Source organism: Doryrhamphus excisus, chromosome 9 (assembly GCF_030265055.1).
Source record: "Doryrhamphus excisus isolate RoL2022-K1 chromosome 9, RoL_Dexc_1.0, whole genome shotgun sequence".
Taxonomy (NCBI): Eukaryota; Metazoa; Chordata; class Actinopteri; order Syngnathiformes; family Syngnathidae; genus Doryrhamphus; species Doryrhamphus excisus.
Genome location: NC_080474.1, coordinates 15,892,061 through 15,911,377, shown reverse-complemented (window position 1 = coordinate 15,911,377; position 19,317 = coordinate 15,892,061). Strand labels below are relative to the sequence as shown.

At 42.7% G+C, this 19,317-nt stretch overlaps 1 protein-coding gene across 2 annotated transcripts in view; it reads right to left on the bottom strand.

The window, feature by feature from the left end:
• The window catches only part of il1rapl1a (interleukin 1 receptor accessory protein-like 1a), a 250,090-nt gene that overhangs the window by 43,108 nt on the left and 187,665 nt on the right, over positions 1–19,317 (bottom strand). For both annotated transcript variants that reach the window (XM_058082066.1, XM_058082067.1), the window contains one exon: positions 17,941–18,015. In XM_058082066.1, the coding sequence (XP_057938049.1) occupies positions 17,941–18,015 (75 nt within the window). The remainder of the gene's footprint in view (positions 1–17,940; positions 18,016–19,317) is intronic.

Genomic DNA, 19,317 nt, shown 5'->3' with positions numbered 1-19,317 from the left:
CTTCACTACATCCATAAACCTCCTCTTTGGTCTTCCTCTATGCCTCCTATTTGGCAGCTCTAAACGCAGCATCCTTCTACCAATATATTCACTATCTCTAACATGACAACTCCCTCTGATGTACTCTTTCCTGATCCTATCCATCCTGGTCACTCCCACTGTGAACCTCAGCTTCTTCATCTCTGCTACCTCCAGTTCTGCGTCCTGTCTGTATACAGAATCATACTCAAAACACAAGTGAAAAGGTCAGAGCACAGCCAACTTCTGCAAAAAATCCTCAAGACAAATCAAAATGAGGCTCGGTAGTATGTGTGGCGTTCATCGATTCAAAAAGACTCGTTTAAAAACAAAAGACTGACAGGTAGAACTGTGTATTCAGTGATGCAACCTTTAACCTCGGCTACCTCGACCACTATGTCCTGGGAATAATTAAATATGAATAGGGTTCTTCCTTACCACTTTTCCCATCTGAGTTGACGTCATTAAAAATGAATAGTTATTTCCTTAGATATCAGATGGAAATCCCAAAAGGTTGACCTCGGTTACCTGCAAATGCCGCGATGGAGACCATTAAAATGTACCAGTTTTTCCTTGATTATAAGGAGAAAATCTATCAACCTTATCAAACATTTTGTGCTTTGAACACACACCCAGCTGCACATTCATTGCCTGGTAACGGCATTTTCTTTTTTCTTTCCAAAGGATGTGATTATTACCAAGCAGAGTAGTTATTAGGGGAAGTAAAACTGGTATTTAAAGTGGCTGTTCAACGCCTGATGATGAAGAAGAAGGTAGTTAGCAGAGGAAGGAGATAAGCAGGGAGGAGTAATTGCAGCGAAGCCTAAATAGAGACAGGAAATGAGAGTCTCATCTTTTCCGATGGGTAAATGACAGGGGAAGGTACCGGTTGGGGGGGGTACAAGGCATCATATATGAGTCAATGTTGTGATTACATTCTATATGTATGATGTATGTATGCGGATCTGGATGATAAACTGAACTGGACATACAACATACAGTAGGTGCTCTGTGCAAAAGGATGGCGTCCTTCAACGTATGCAAGAAGCTGCTACAGATCTTCTACCAGACAGTGGCAGCAACCGCCCTCCTATATGTAGTGGTGTGGGGAGCAGCCTCAAGAAGAAGGATACCACACAACTGGTGAGGAAGGCAGGCACAGTCATTGGCCCTGAGCTGGTCAGCCTGACATCTGTGGCAGAGCAAAAGACACTGAGGAGGCTCCAATCCATCATGGACGACCTGCATCATCCAATCTCCCAACATAAGAGGTTTCAGTGGCAGATTACTATCACTGTCCTGCTCCACTGAAAGATTGAGGATATCATTCATGCCCTCTCCCAAACCCAGACTTCCCTCTCTCTGGTTATTTCGTTCAGCTTCTCCGCCTCTTTTCAACATGACTTACACCCATTCACATGCTTTAATTTCATGAAAAAAACAAAAAAACAACAAAATAAAAAGACAAATCGAAACTAAGAAAATTAACTGATAATTACTTGATGATCCAAAAATTGAGAACATTTACCGATGATTAGTTAAATTGTTCTCAAGCTTTTCTTCCTGTCATTCACACACTCAAGTAGCCTGGTGAAATGCAGATACAGTATGCGATATAGTCATGTGTCTCTCCTCTGCAAACAAACACAATGCAGTCCTGCCTTTGGCTAGCTGGGGTCATGACTAGCGATAAGTGCCAAGGAGAAGCAAGAGTTTGATAACCATTCCATCATTCAAGTGTCCTGTTTGGGAACACTTGGCCCTCCTGCTGAAATACCCACACATTATAACACATTATTACAATCCGGCATTGTCCAGTACAAGCTGCAACTACCAATACTGCTCTTCAGCCTAGAAGAAACTTTCAATTATAAAATACATCATAAACAAGCCTATTTTTCTGATGCCATCACTGCTGCACGTTTTTTTACTGCACATTGTGGAATGTGAATGTGTAACGAGCAGACCCCAGAGAGCTGAAGGGGGAAGAACCATGGAGAGTACATTAACACACTTGTAAACCAGTGGAAGCCATTTACCCCATGCTAGGCCTCTCAAATTACTGACTGTGCTCAGGATGCATGTTGCAAATGGCAATTAAAGATGAACCATGGAGACACACACACACACACACACACACACATAGAGAAAAAATACAATGCAGACAATACATGCGCACTTAAACAGGCTTGCTCGTACATGCTCCATGAGGCAGCGGCTGGTTTGGTGCAGCTCGAGCAATCTCCATAGCAACGTTAGCTGCTGTGGGCGACAGCGGCGGCATTATGAAGATTGATTGTCATAAGAAAATCAACAGCAGAGCAGAATGAGGGCATTGGTTAATAAAATAAAAATAAAGAATTGCATGTTTCAGTGCCACAACTGTGGTTTTAGGAGGTGATTTCTGTTTCTGAATGATGCTGCCGCAGGAACTACATAATAGTTTGAGAGAACGATGACATCTTTTGTAGTCGGACACCTCCTGTTTCCTAATCAAACCTTTTGCTGATGGCAGCAAGTAGAAGCAGCATCTCTCGGACTGAAGGTGTTTGTTCACTGTGAGTGTCTGTTGCTGGTGGAGTATTTGGAGTGAACATGTTTGACAAGCGACATGAAAGAATAACATGAAAGGAGTAGGCAGAAGCAGAGCTTAGTTAACACTAATACCCCTTGTCCATCCATTCACTCTGTGTTACACGCAAGATATATCACCATTTTGGTATGTTTATGCCAATTTAAAGCATATGTTCCCAAAGTGGGATACACATACCCCCTGGATACACCAATTGTCATACAGTGAATTAAAATGAAAAACAATTAGCAGCCAACACTTACAATTATGTGCACCTGAATGCCTCGCGTCACAAGGAGAAAGGAGCAGAAAGCAGACAGAACATGAAGTTGTTCATTGCTCTGTGTGCAGTATATGAGCAAATAAGTACATTTGATGATTGCTTTGTGCATTAAGAGCATTTAATTAATACACCAAAGTGGTGTAAAAACCTGTCACTGTGAGTGGGGGATTCCCTTGAAAATGAGGCTTTATCGTTGGTATATTTGCACTTCAGATAATGCTTTCCCCTTCAATTTGTTATTAAATTGATATGCAGACATAAACCATAGCCATCGTGAGTGGGGGGAAAAAAGCTCGAATTCAATCCTTTCATACGGAAGGACGCAGACATCAGACTGGTATAGAAGAAGCTATGAGGATTATTACTTATCTTGTGTGAAATTTTATCAACATGTAACCTTTCAACATACATATTTTTTTCCACAGTTTTTTCCGGGTACTCCGGTTTCCTCCCACATTCCAAAAACATGCTAGGTTAATTGGCGACTCTAAATTGTCCATAGGTATGAATGTGAGTGTGAATGGTTGTTTGTCTATATGTGCCCTGTGATTGGTGGTGTACCCCGCCTCTGGGCTGGGATAGGCTCCAGCATGCCCGCGACCCTCATGAGGATAAGTACTATAGAATATGTATGAATTTTGCTTTATTTTAGTTTTATTAAACTTTGGATTTTTTTTTTTCCACTCATTTTTTTTTCACTTGTGTTATCATTAAGAATGTTAAAAAGTGCAATGCAACTCGCCTAATACAACCCCCTAAACACGACAGTCATGCATTAAAGTATTTTTATTTTATTCTAGTTTCTTTGTGTGATTTATCTTTGTAGAAGAAGAGTATGTAGAATAATACATATAGTACATGAAGGTCTATATGTGTCCTATGAAGTCAGCTGGTCTAGGCTCCAGCATACCCCCGCGACTGTAATAAAGTGAAGTTAAAAGTGATACTCACACAATTAAACTGCTAAAAAATTGTCATAGATTGTTTTTCTGGGTAAATAGATGACTGGCATGCCATTTCCATAGCGGGTACACACACCCAAAAGCAGTCTCACAAAAGCGACCAACAATTTACAGTCACTGTTGTTACGACATTCAATGATAGCTAACAATACTAGCTAAACTACTAAATTGACAACAAACATAACGAATGCACATGAGTGTGTGGGGCGTAATTTACGTACTTCAAGCCCTTGCAGCACGGTCAAGAGTTAGCGCCCTCTAGGAAGCTGCTTATCCGTGATACACTGCAGTTTTGATTTGAAATGTCTGAAAAGTGGAAAATTGTAGGGCCTCTAAAAGGTGGAGCTAACAGAACTTATGTAATGAGGAAAAAGACACGAAATATGGCGAGCTAATTGTAAGAAACCCTCTGGGAGCCATTCTCCTCTCTCATCTCTTTATCCTTCTTCTGTTTCTGTGTCTCTTTATCTTCTATCTGGCAGGCCCTCCGCAAACGTTCTCGCATCTCTCTGCAACAATCTGCCTCCTTGCTGTTTTTTTTTCCCTGACTCATTACCCCTCACACAACACCAAAGCTCCGTGCAAGCAAAGCGTCAAACTCACAAGTCGTCCAAACTCTTACTGCTCCATTGTCAGGAACATCACAAGGCTGTAAAGTTTGGAAGTTCTGACTCGCCTTCTTTTTCATTTTTTTTTTTTTTTAAACTTCACGTTGCACCTTGCCTTGTTTTTGTGGAACTTGTTTTTCTTCATGCGTCTGTTACGTAAGGCAGACAGAAGTGGATCAAGCTTCAAAGTGAATGGCAAAGCTGCCTTTTTCCCTACTCGCTTTCCCTGTTCACACGTGTCGCTCCAGCGCCAAAGCCTTACTCTCATTTGCAGCATCATTTATTCCAGCTAACCATCCATTCCTGCTACTGTACATGCATTAGGCGTCATATGTTCTATTTATTACAACTCATTCATCCCTTTTTGTTTTCGCTAATCTGAAACGGTGTCACAAGATTAGACACTCGGTCTTGGATGATAATAAATCAGTAAAAAACAGGCAGGAGGAGAGTTGTATACTCTGTGGATAGGTTTGTATCTTCCATAAAACAACGGCATGAACAGAGTGAGCCTTCTTGTGGGTGGAGGCGGGGCCGCTTGCATACACACGTAGCAAACATAGCGCTGAAAAGTGTAGCCTTGTAAGGAACAATGCAAAGTAAGGTAGTAGATGCAGAGCTTTTGTTTCGCCATTAAGGCTGTCAATTAATATTAATTAATTGTGATTAATCATATTTGTGTACAACGAGTAGACATTGGTAAACTAAACTCCATCACTCACTATCAATCTCTTCAAGCAAAAATCTCACAAAATATGATAATAATAAAAATTACAAATAAAAAAACATCCACCAGATAAGTGAATTATTGACAGCTTACAAAAAATACTTAAGAGTACTTAAGAACTGTCAGCAGTTTACAGAAGTAGTACTGTGCAGTCAGGCCATAGCTTATACTTCACTTCCAAACTCTTTTACCGAGACACACACACACATAAACAAACACTTTTACACACACTCTAACACACTTTCCTTGGTCTGCTGACTTCAACAACGTGGAAGTATGACACAACATCCAAGTTTTATTCTGTCCTCTTTGACAAATCCAGCCGTTCAGCAGTGCTGCAGCACAAACTGTAATAAATCTCTAATAAATAATGATAATAATAATAATAACAACAACGCTAATAAATTCTCCCACAAACCTTTACTGCAATCTCATTGAGTGCTGTGTGTGTGCTCACTCACAAGCCCCCCTTAAAATAATGTTTGTATCATGCAGTACTTTCTATGCTCTCCAGGGGGCAACAGCAATGCATTTGCATCAAAACAAAGCAGCAGTAGAAGAAGAAGGCTCACATTGAAACTAATGAAAAATGAAAAGAAAGACACTGAAAATTGCACTTTTAATAGCAATTTAAATAGCAAAACCCCAAAAATAAAACAAGGAAGATGATGTGCTTGCTTTGTAACCATAGTAACGCTGTTCCACAAGAATATAACCGTTGAGACGAAAGATCAAAACTTGACACAGACCATCCCCACGGTTTGGGTACACGCACAAATAAATTAAACCAATTAAAAGCAACTCGAAATAAAAAGCAATGCAAAGATGATAAATGGCTCCATGCATTTGTGGTGTTTTATTCAAATTAGCATAATGACAGCACATGTGTGGCCATTGGGCTAAAACGCGAGTCAAATATTTTTTTTATTTTGCAGTATGTCCTTAAAAACAGCATATCACTCCAATCATATGGCGACTGTCTTGCGCACTTCATAGCGCTACTGCATCCTCATTTATTCCATCTAACCAACCACTCCTGCTGCTGTACAGGTTCATGCATCATGCACCATTTTTCTCTTATTCCTACTGATTACCCTTAGCCTTAGAGGTGGCGTTTTTTTTTTTTTTTGGAAGCGGAATACCTCAAGACTGAGATGGATCTCATTATTCCTGCCGCTTTCTCCTATCTGCCTTTGTTGTATCAAACAGAGCAAGGATGAGTATGGCGCTCCTTCTCTTTGATTACCTGTCAGAGGAGCCCTAACATCAGATGCAGACGAGGTAAAAGCTACCATTACCTAAATCACTTCTCTTTAAAGACGTGGCCCCGAGCTTAAAGGGGAACAAACTCTTACTAGCGACTGATTTGACGGGAGTGCTCCGGGCAACCTGGATAATGGTGGGGTTATTAATAACACACACACACACACACACAAACTTGACTGACAAGGGGGGTTATATATGTTGACAGACATCATCAAGTTAAGTAAGCTCAGGCCACAGAGAGAGAAGCCCAATCTTTAGAGGGGTGTGGCTTATGACCCGAACAACAAACTGGTTCAACCTTTTCGGGTCCAGTTTATGTCTAATACACCTTTTCCACTCACTTTCTTCTACTTGGGGGTCTGTCAACAAAACACACCAAAGTGGCAAAGTTTGCTTTAAAATAGAGACTTACAGGGTGGTGGTAATGACATCACAGAGGGGGGGTTGGCAGCGGTTGGGGGGGTTATATTTTATATAAGGTAATCCCTTGTTTACCACGGTTAATTGGTTCCAGACGTGACTGGCTCACTATCTTTTGCATCATAACGACTCTTCTGATGTTTGCTAACGGAGACACTTTTTTCCCCATAGCAGGTCTCGCTGTCACAGCCGCATCTCTTCAAACCACTTGTGTGTATGTGTGAGTGACAGGAAGAAAAGCTCTGACTCTGGCAGAAGTCCATTTGGTGCTACATTGTTTGCACGTAGGAAACACAAATTTAAGACAAACTGTCTTCTTTATAGGCTACACGGTGGATGAGTGTATGCGTGGGTTTTCTCCGGGTACTCCGGTTTCCTCCCACATTCCAAAAACATGCTAGGTTAATTGGTGATTCCAAATTGTCCATATGAATGTGAGTGTGAATGGTTGTTTGTCTATATGTGCCCTGTGATTGGCTGGCGACCAGTCCAGGGTGTACCCCGCCTCTCCCCCAAAGACAGCTGGGATAGGCTCCAGCATGCCCATGACCCTTGTGAGGATAAGCGGTACAGAAAATGAATAGATGGATGTATAATGGAATATATGTCTATATGTGCCCTGTGATTGGCTGGCCGCCTCTTGCCTGAAGACAGCTGGGATAGGCTCTAGCATACCCGTGACCCTCGTGAGAATAAGCGGTATAGAAAATGTATGAAATGATGAAAATGCACATTTCCTCGGCTTTAAAAAAAAAAAATCACAGAGCACAGCATGCTAACTGCAATATAGAGGCTGAATATCAACATGTGGCCCCGGAGCCGCGGGTTGCCGACTACTGGTCTAATGCAATAAATTACAATACATTACTCGGATATTGGTGTCAGCAATAATTGGAGCCATATGCTGCTGATATTTTGACACTACGCCTGGCAAAAAAGTTGCCACCAAACTTTTTGCTTTGTGCTTCCTTTTCTGCGCCCTGTCTTTTTTTGCAGGGGGGCCAAAAAAAAAAAAACACGACATTAATTGGGCAGCGGAGTGAGCAGCCAGTCAGACGGCTCTTTTCCCAGTGACAACGTCTGCTACCCGTTCCAACACGCTGAATCGGCTCAACGGCTCCTGATAAGGTCTATTAGAAACAGGCGAGGCTGTAAAACCAGAGTCACTAAAAGACAGCGGCTGACAGTCCAGAGACAGGCGGCTGGCTGCCTCGGGGATGGGGGTGGGGGGGGGACAAACAGGCTTTTGTGAATGAATGAAGGCCATTTTCCTGCATCTCCTAACCGATGGCCCCTCTAGCTAATGGATGCTAACGTCAAGTGAGCACTAATGTGCGTTGTGTCTGTCTTGCAATGTTTCTATGCATCCACCACCTCCTCTTTTTTTTTTTCTCTCCTGTCAGCCCCTGTGCAGAGTCGCTTCATTTATTACGCCCCAGTCTCCCCGCTCTCGGGCCGCAGACTCGGTGAATAATGACGAGCGCTCACGCGCTTAAACATTTCGCTTTGTTCTGCTGACACACTAGTTACCGTGCCGGGCACCACGGGTCAGCGAACAGCGAGTCACTGTGGGACTGCAAGCAACTTGAATGATGACACACACACACACAAAAATGAACATCTGCAGCACGACCTTTAAAGCTACCAAGTATTTTGTACCCTAATCCAATACTGATACAAGCCCATTTCGGGAATTCGAACCCGGTGGGCCATCTTCAATTTTCATGACGGGTTTTAATGCACCCTTCCCTCTATTTGCATACTTTGGTGTACTAGGGTAGTCTTAGTCGGTCGTCAGTTAGTAGGAGTGTGATGAAATATCAATGCATCGAACTATTGTAATATTTAACCCGATGATGGATTATCGATAGACTTAAACTGTGTATCGATTTTTTTAATTATTCAAATATAACCACTATAAACTTTTTTTTCACCGTGCACTCGAGTCACCATTTTACTTGTCATCCAAGAAAAGCTCCTTGCAGGAGTGGCAGATGAAGAAAAAACAAACAAGACAACAAAATCCCAGATTTTAACGGGTTAAGTCAACACCAAAGCAATAAAAGCACGATGCATACGTGTTGTGTGCTATTTTTCACTGCTCTCTTAAAAAAAAAAAAGAAAAATCAGCAGATAAACTCTTTGATGATTGCAAAACCGCAATCTCACATGCATCTAATTAAAAGATATTGCTCATTTTTATGAGGAAGCTGACATCTTTTTTGTACGCCGCAGATGAATAGATTTTGTGTGTGTGTGTGTGTTTAGGGCCTGATAGAAAAAGAGTAAAAAGTATCATGAGAAGTGACGGCAGCGATGTCAATTTCAATTTCACCTCCACGCCAGGGCAAGGTGACATGTCACAGCTGTGTTCGAGATGCAACAATGTCACATGATCGAAGAGGAGAGGAACGAAGGGGAGAGGGAAGATGGTGCAGGGGTGAGAGGAGGACATTGAGTAACTTCAACAGCACCTTCAGGAATACATCTGATACTTTAATAATGTATTCTGCAGAGGTCAGTGGATGATGTTGTGTGGGTGAGCTCTGAGAGAAAAGTAGATACTATACATGTTCTATTATTATACTCTTAGACGACAGGGCGCTGATTGGAAGCAGCAAATGTGAATACTCATTATACAGGGTGGGCCAAAAGTTGGTATTTTCATGAAATTTGGGTGGTGTGATTAAAAGCATTAAAATCAATGACAATGTGTCAAATCAATCTCCTCCATCCAATCCTGTCTTTTGCATCTGTTTCTCTCACACCAACTACCCTCATGTCCTCCTTCACTACATCCATAAACCTCCTCTTTGGTCTTTCTCGACGCCTCCTACCTGGCAGCTCTAAACACAGCATCCTTCTACCAATATATTCACTATCTCTTCTCTGGACATGTCCCAACCATCTCTTTGACTTTATCTCCAAGGCCTCTAACATGAAATGTCCCTCTGATGTACTCCATCCTGATCCTATCCATCCTGGTCACTCCCAATGGTACTCCATTCTGATCCTATCCATCCTGGTCACTCCCAATGGTACTCCATTCTGATCCTATCCATCCTGGTCACTCACAATGGTACTCCATTCTGATCTTATCCATCCTGGTCACTCCCAATGGTACTCCATTCTGATCCTATCCATCCTGGTCACTCCCAATGGTACTCCATTCTGATCCTATCCATCCTGGTCACTCCCAATGGTACTCCATCCTGATCCTATCCATCCTGGTCACTCCCAAAGAGAACCTCAACATCCTCATCTCTGCTACCTCCAGTTCTGCTTCCTTGTCTTTTCCTCAGTGGTCCAGGAAAACCCTAACCCTAACCCTAACCCTAGTCTCTAGACCAAACAAAATGGCTGGTCTCACCACAGTTTTGTATACCTAAGACTTTTATATCCGCGACTAAGCTTTGAAATAAAACTATTAAGCATTTGACTGTGCCATGTTCCACATAACAGTTTTGTCTACAGTTTATTTCTATTTTTCACTTGTCCGGCTTTGTGCTGTTATTTTTTTCCCGCCTGTTCCTGTGTTGTGTTTAGTTCCACCCCTTTACTTCTGTAATCAGCAATTTGTGGTGTTATGAAAAAGCACAGAGGAGGCAGTGTGGTGCTGCTGGTTCATTAGTTTTACTTTTCCTGTTGTAACCTTGACTCCTGGTTGTTTCCTCAGCATCCCGTGCACTCTGTTGCATCTCAGGTTGCTGTTCCAACTAGCCAGGTTATGTCCTTCTTACAGTGTGTTTATTCTACCACCCTGCATGGGGCGTTTATTTCTCAGCGTAAGCTTTTTCTTCTTTGTGTTTTTGGTAAATTGTTTGGCTTAGTGTGAGCTCAGGCTCAGTTGAAGACGTTTTTTGCCACACGTCACAGATTGCGATGCACTTCCTGTGTCTTCTTTTTATGTTGTGAGCGTATAACAAGTAATGCATTCAGTAATTTTTTTATGTACTGTTTTTCCTGATCTAATAGAAGTACCCCAAACGAGCCATAAAGCCAGAATCCAAACAAGCTGAATGGCAATTTTAAAATGTCTATTAAAGGATATTACTGCCGCTTGGAAATCACTTCAGGAAAAAAAAAAAAAAAAACTTGGACTTGGAAAACAGTAAACACATTGCATGGAGTGTGAGAATGAGTGCCAAGGTTGACATAAACATTAACCTTTCCACACTTGCAGCAAATCCTGAGATTTGCCGTGGATCTATTTTGGCTACACAAGCAAATCTGCTAATTGCAGCTTGATTGAAATGAAAAAAAAAGTGCGTTTCGGGCCCTGGCGTTCAGACAAGACGCTTGCAGATTGCGCCTGTGACTAAGACGGAGATAATAAAGATAGATGGGAGAAACACGAGGGAAATCAGCATCTTTTCGAGCTGCTGTAGCCTTTTGCAGATGGCTCACGTTGCCTGTGAGCTGAGTGAGAGTGTGCTGTGTGAAGTCAAATTCTTGTACTGTCGCGGTGTGGAATAATGGAGTGTAATTCCTTTTCCACTCGAGTGCATCCATCTGTTTGCTTTAGGGGACAATGAAATCCTCAATCAGTTACAATTATCACACGGTTTGCAAGGACTGCCTGTGACCTACACACCCCATTCCCAAAATATCAGCACATACATTTTTTTTCCTCTTCTACTCCTGAACCACTGCATAGAAAATTTGTCAGAACGTGCACCACTACTGTGTTGCTTGTGTTATTAGTTGTGTACGCTCAACAAACACAACACAATATACTGCCGTATTGGAGGAATGACAAGCAAAGCATCTTTGCTGGGCACTGGAGAGACTTAGCAACTAATTGTACATAATTCATTGACCATTTATCTAATGTTTAGAAACCTTTGAGGATATCTGTATTGCAGTGTGCCAAAGCATTTTGACCACAACCCATTAGGGGGTGCTACAAATTTCCCACCTCTCAAAATCCCTATCAGGAAGCATTCTGGAAGTCATTCTGTGTGTTTTTAAGTGACTGATTTGTGTTATAGTACTGTATAATATGATGCTCATAACATTCATTCATTTTCTACCGCTTTTTTCCTCACAAGGGTCGTGGGGGGTGCTGGGGCCTATCCCAGCTGTCTTTGGGCGAGAGGCGGGGTACACCCTGGACTGGTCGCCAGCCAATCACAGGGCACGTATAGACAAACAACCATTCACACTCACATTCATACCTATGGACAATTTGGAGTCACCAATTAACCTAGCATGTTTTTGGAATGTGGGAGGAAACCGGAGTACCCGGAGAAAACCCACGCATGCACGGGGAGAACATGCAAACTCCACACAGAGATGGCCGAGGGTGGAATTGAACCCTGGTCTCCTAGCTGTGAGTGTGCTAACCACTAGACCGCCGTGCCGCCCTGCACATAACATATTATAGATATTATAATCACAACACACAAACACGCATACACACTCACATATACAGATTGTGAAGAACTGGAAGTGGACTGCATGCACATGGGAATGAATGAATTGCAGGCAACTGACAACATGTGTGATGTATACATTTTGTCAGTTATCATGGAGTTCATTGTATTCCCACATATTCATTCACACACACATTCTGATTTTGTCTACTATAGATAAGATTGGGCTGATAAGACAAACAGGCTAACTACATTTCTTTCACAGGAAACCATGGAAATAGAAATATAGTCTATTGGCATAATAATAATAATAACATGGGCTGCTGTCGGGGACATAAATGTAAAACAAACTAAAACAGAACCCTGACCCTGTGATATCACTTCCTGTCCTCCAAACATCTGCCTGTCCCGTAGGGAACACATTTACTGTGCAATGGGGGTGGAGTCTGGGTGATCAATCTCTGCCATCCTGGTCTCCTTGAGGCGAGGAAAGAGGGGTGTAATATAATTGGCCTGAGGCTGGACGGTCCTGTGTTGGGTGCCAGGGGTGGGACGCCCTAGGTTGGGCCACATGCCGCTCCATGGGGGCAGGGTGGTGGACATGCTCTGCTGATTTTGGTCAGGTTTCCTATCTTTTGGTGGGGGAGACTCGAGGCCCAGTGGAGTGTGGCACCTGGGGCCTATGTGCACCTGTGGGGGGGTGGTTTCACGGCAGTCTTGGGGGCTGGCTGTGGCCAACCCACTGCCTGTTTTTGGTCGGGGTTGCCTCTCTGTGGCCGCTTGCTTGTCTTCCCGGGAGGGTTCTGTGGGCTTGGTCTGGGGGGGTGTAATATAATTGGCCTGAGGCTGGACGGTCCTGTGTTGGGTGCCAGGGGTGGGACGCCCTGGGTTGGGCCACATCCCGCTCCATGGGGGCATGGTGGTGGACATGCTCTGCTGATTGTGATCAGGTTTCCTATCTTTTGGTGGGGGAGACTCAAGGCCCACTGGAGTGTGGCACCTGGGGCCTATGTCCACCTGTGGGGGGGGTGGTTTCATGCCGGTCTTGGGGGCTGGCTATGGCCAACCCACTGCCTGTTTTTGGTCGGGGTTGCCTCTCTGCGGCCGCTCGCTTGTCTTCCCGGGAGGGTTCTGTGGGCTGGGTTGTTGGGGGGGGGGGGGAGGGGGGGGGGGTGCTATCCTGGTTCTGCCTCTCTGGCACTAGGGGCATGTACTGACTGTATGGGGCAGACTAAATACACATCCACACACTTGTGTGCACATACAATATACTGTCTACATGTACACATACATGCAGACATGCATACATTTAGACACGCATACATATACAGTAAACCTATAGCGTTTCACAACCTCTCCCTATTTGACTAATCCAGTTGATTTTATACTTGTATTCAGTATCCTCTATCATCATCATGTGTTTTATTTATTAGCAATTACATTGATACATTGATAAATGCCTTATAAAGCCAGCTGTGATTGCGCCTTGCAATGACTCCAAGTATCTTTCACCGTATTTGACCAATCCAGTTGATTTCTATTTAGTATCCTCTTGCCCACTCCATCCTCACAATGCGTCTTCTGTCAAGTCTTCTATGTGTTTTATTTACGGGCGATTACATTGATAAATGCCATATAAAGCCAGCCGTGATTGCGCCTTGCGATGGCTCCAAGATGAAGTGTCTTCCTGTGACTCCTGGCAAGGGTTGCATATTCATCTTTCTCGCATTTTACTGCCAATCCACTGCACCCCATCTCCTTCCCGCTTCATCTGCCTTCCATGTCTGACTTAAAAAAAAAAAAAATCAGGGCGCTGGCCTCTATCTGTGTGCATTCTGGCCACCATAAATCTGCCACGGTGCCTCCGTAAAGGCGCCCTGGGACGTGACTCAACAAATATTAAAGGAAAGGTTGAGAATAAATAAACAAAAAATAAATAGTGCTCGGTAGAGGTGACCTGTGTGCAGACAAAATGGGGGACTTGACATCAAATGCATGACATAATATACACACGTGGCGAGCGAAAAGGTGGTGAGAACAGAATGATAAGCGGCTGTTATATAACCCATTTGGCCTCTGTTGCCGTCTTTTCAAGGTCGATTAAACTTGATTGGTTATGGTGCTGCGTCTCCAGTCAAGATTTATACCGTTGACATAAGCGATTGACAACTTCAATCGGAAACCAAGTGTAAAGAGAAAAATAAACTACTACTTTGAAGCATATGACAACTAACTAGGTAGTTAATATACGAGGTATATATTGTCACATACATTGGAACTTAGTGCTTCTGTTTTCTTCAAAAAGTACAAAAGAATGGAACTCAAATGCACAACACTGGTTATGTCTGTAACGTGTGCATGTTTTGTTAGAGTATACTATTATACTATACTATATACTATTATACTATATATATTCAAAACTCTGCTGCCCATTTACTAACTCACATTGACGCCTGTCCTCCAAAAACTTTACTCTCTTCCTGTCCAATAGTGGTAGGCGGATCGATTCAAATATCGATAAAAACAGGTTTTCTCTAGGTACTCCGGTTTCCTCCCACATTCCAAAAACATGCTAGGTTAATTGGCGACTCCAAATTGTCCATAGGTATGAATGTGAGTGTGAATGGTTGTTGTCTATATGTGCCCTGTGATTGGCTGGCCACCTGTCCAGGGTGTACCCCGCCTCTCGTCCGAAGACAGCTGGGATAGGCTCCAGCACCCCCGCAACCCTTGTGAGAATAGGCGGTAGAAAATGAATGAATGAATGAATGAATGACAATCCCAACATTGGTATCAATACTGATCAATGCCAATGTAAATCACCAAAAAAAAAAATTACCGTATTTTCCGGACTATAAGTCACACTTTTTTTCATAGGTTGGCTATTCCTGCAACTTATACTCCAGAGCGACTGATAAATGAAAAAACTGTTTATGCTACATAAACACTGGACACCGTTTCTGTTCATGTTTTTTTATGTAGCTGAATAACCATTGTGTTAGCATATCTTACACACATTCAGCCTATTATTTTATTGTTAGAACTTGCCTTCCAAGATGACGTAATGTCTGTTTTGGTCAAGTAGGTTGTAAAATAAATTACCTGCAAAAAATGCGACTTATACTCCAGTGTGACTTATGTATGTTTTTTCTACCTAATTATGCATTTTTGGCTTTGTGCGACTTGACTTATACCTCGCCCGCAACTTATAGTCCCGAAAATTTGGTAATTCGGATTTAGATTGATTCAGATTGCTGATGCTAATTTTTCGCTATCGATATCAGTCTCGCCCACCACTACTGTCCAATACCGTATACAGTTTAAAACCCTGCTGCTCACTTTCAAAGCATTATGCAATCTGGCTCCCCCTGACCTCACTTTTCTCCACTTTCACTCCCCAAATTGTCGACCTTCGCTCTTCTGAGCGCTCTTCTTTCTTCCCCACCCTCATTGGCCGAGCACAGTACCCTGCTCCCTCCCTCTGGAACGCCCTCCTCGCACTCTCCCAAAACTGCACTGACCTGTCCGCCAAGACTGAAACTGAAACTCATCTCGTCAAACTTGGGTTGTTCTTTGAAGAAGGGGTAACTATGTGTTTCCGGCATGTAATAAGGATGCAATGTACTTTCCTAAAACATCTTATACCATCAATGTGTTGCAATTCTATTAGCTATTAGGGTCAGTAATACAAATATTATAGCAACAGGCCACATTTTGCTACGTACATGCAGCAAAAACTAGCATTAATGGTTGCAGAACTGCAATATCTCCTTGTACCTGCAGGATATGCTAGTACACATTAGAGCTGATATATATGAGTATGCACTCATTTGGACGCAAACTCCCATTACTTCATTCCAGATAGCCCTGAAGTGAAAACAGGAGATGAGTTCAAGTGGCTCTCAGTGGGACTTTGTCATTGCTCACTTCTATTCTCTCTCTGCCTCAAAGGCTGATCGGGGATGCTAAATCACCCTGGTCAGACGCAGACAAGGAGAGGCTAGCACCAGCGTGTGAATCACACCACTGCCAGGGCATTGACCGATGGCAAACCTTCTGTGCTTTTACACGTAAATATATAAAGTAGCGGACATGTATTTGTCTGCATGGTACAGAGGCGTACTTGCTCCTACATGGAACACATTGAGTGAGGAACAGGAAGTGGAACTCCCTTGTGATGTCTATTCTGTAAACAAATACAATGCAACCTAGTATGTGACTGGCGATGGAGCCAAGGAGAAATAAAAAAAAAAAAGGTAAAAAACCATGTAAGATAATGATTACGGAATAGCGCACACCTCTAATTATAGGTTATCACATGGTTTGTCTGGTATCAGGCCCAGTATCATGCCCCCTTCGGTCTCGGGCTGATACTGGCAAACCATGTGATACCAGACAAACCATGTGATGATCTTATTATCACATACTATTTAATCATGAGCTTATTATCACGTACTATTTAATCAAAAGACCATTTTGATTAAAATTTTCAGTTTATTACATGTATTATATCTAAACAGTGTAAACACAATAATTGCAAAAATATTTCAACAATAATATTTTATCAATCAATGTTTGACAATTAAAGTTCCATTAAGTTTGTTTTTTTTGGTGACTGGAGTAGCACTAGGAATATTTATAGTTACAGTGACATTTCCTGTCACATGCGCGGAGTTTAGAAAGTTAAGCCCAGGAGCCCCAATTCATGACCTGGGCTCGTGTGCTGTTCTCTGATTGGTTGTTTCACGGGCACGATTACCAGAGCAGCGTGCTCTGAGTGGACAGCTACGGGGGCTGATACTGGACATGGTTAAACTCTATATTTTATCAGTATCACTGCCCTGGGCTTTGACACAGTATCATTTCGGCCTTTTCCCGTATCATTCATGGGCGGTTTCTAGGGTACAGGGACAATTAATAATATACAGTATAACGCATACACACACACACATGCTGCAGGAAGCTTTGCATGAACAGTTACTACAGCAACACACTTCCTCAGCGCAATCAAGACGGAAGGCCAACAATCCAAACAGCAGAAGGCCGTGCCAATTGTGCAACCTGTTCATGTATGGCTGAGAGGCTGAGAGGCTGTCAGCTTATCAACGGCAGCAATTTTTCACTCATGATCAGCCAACTGTGGAGCCGGCTACCTGGTCTGCATGGGCATGAGGTGGGAGACAAAAAGCTTACCTGCCGGTGAATCATTATATTTGTCTAGAAGGCAAACACCCCCGCCTCCTCCCTCCCTCCATCTATCTATCTGTCATCGTCTTTCCAGACCTCTCCATCTTGTGTGATCTGCCTCATCGTGACAAGACACCATTCACAAGAAAGAGGCAATGTGCACCGCGGCTCGTGCCCAGAATGAAGCATGCGGTATGGTGCGCCTGTGCTCATGCATGAGCACGCGTGAGTGGCCCATTTTGACCCCCCCAACGTCAGAGAAGACAAACAATGGCGTCTGGCAGCGGATGCGTTTCCAAGTGGCCAACCGGCGTATGGAACAGTTGGACGCCATATGGGCTCGCCATTGTTGACAAAACAGCCCTGGGGGTATTAGCAGCCACCGCCATTTGCATAGATGGTCATTTGTGCTGCTTTTGGTTCCTCCAGTTAAAAACATAGGTGCCCACCGTCTAATCTCAGCTCGAGGAGAGGATTGGAGGCTGTTATGTACCAGCGGAACAAATCCATGAATGCTCTTACCTAGCTGCAGCTCCATGTTGTTAATCTTGTTTTCCGAAGGGAACAGGATCTTTGGAGGCTTGTCGGTCAGAGGGGCTGAAAAGAAGACAAGAGGCACCATTTAATACCGTGACAAAAAAAAAATAGTGTGCTTATGTTCTTCATGACCCTCTTTACTGTCCCACAGATTGTAGGCACAACTTGCTTCCATTCTGTTTATACTTCACAGCTTATCCTAGCTCCACTGAAAAGGTTGTTTTTTGTCGTAAAAGGTGCAAATATGAATACAAATTATGTAAACTCTTAAATCCCCAAAACAACAATTTAATAAAAAATTGTGCATTTTTTATCAATACGTCCTTTATTCATTCATTCATTCATTTTCTACTGCTTATCCTCACAAGGGTCGCGGGGGTGCTGGAGCCTATCCCAGCTGTCTTTGGGCAAGAGGCGGGGTACACCCTGGACTGGTATTTTTCATAGAAAAATGTGAATACAAATTATGTACTCTTAAATCCCCAAAACAACAATTAAATTAAAATTGGTGCATTTTTTATGAATACTTCCTTTTGTAAACTACAAAAAATCTCAAGTTTGTCTGTGTGAAAGAGCATTACCACAAAAGTTAGAACTGAAACGGATTATTTCCGTTGTACCGTACAACCAATGGAGACAGAGCTGTACCGCACGGAGCTAGTGTGAGCCTACAACAGAGATTTCAATGTGAGCCCGGGGTTACTTTATGCACCAAATCTTCCTAAATTCCTACACGTGTAACCATAAACTGACGACAAACATCACAAGGCATCCATATGCCTCACCAATGGTGCCAAATCGCATAAAAGCCGGGCGTGTGAGCTGCTCCTTCCATCGAGGGAATAGCTACCAACAACATGGAGCACTTTTGTTGATGTTAAAAGCAATTGTGTGTTCTATGCGGAAGGTCGCGCACTTAAAGGGCTGGTGAGGTTAAAAGAACACAAAGAGCTCTATTTATCCGTACACGACCGAGCAGTTACTGTTAGGAGAAACAACGTTTTACCTGTGTTTAGGTGCCATCACTCCGTTCATTTTATGTTAATGGTCTAGTTTATTTCCAACATGCGTCACAATAAACATCATGTTTAAACTTGCACAATTTAACATGTCCGAAAAGGAGTAAGAAGAAGCAGCATTTATGTAATCCCACCACTTCAAGAAACAATACAAGCAGTTGATGTTTGCTAAATACAAGGATGAAGAGCCTTGAACCAGTCATGATGTGCTATATATATCACTATATTGACACTTACTATGGTACCCATTATGTCATTGTATTTTGTACTTCGGTACGTGACAAATGTTAAAACAAAATTTTTTTAAAATTAAAAAAACAAAACAAAACCCCAAACTATATTA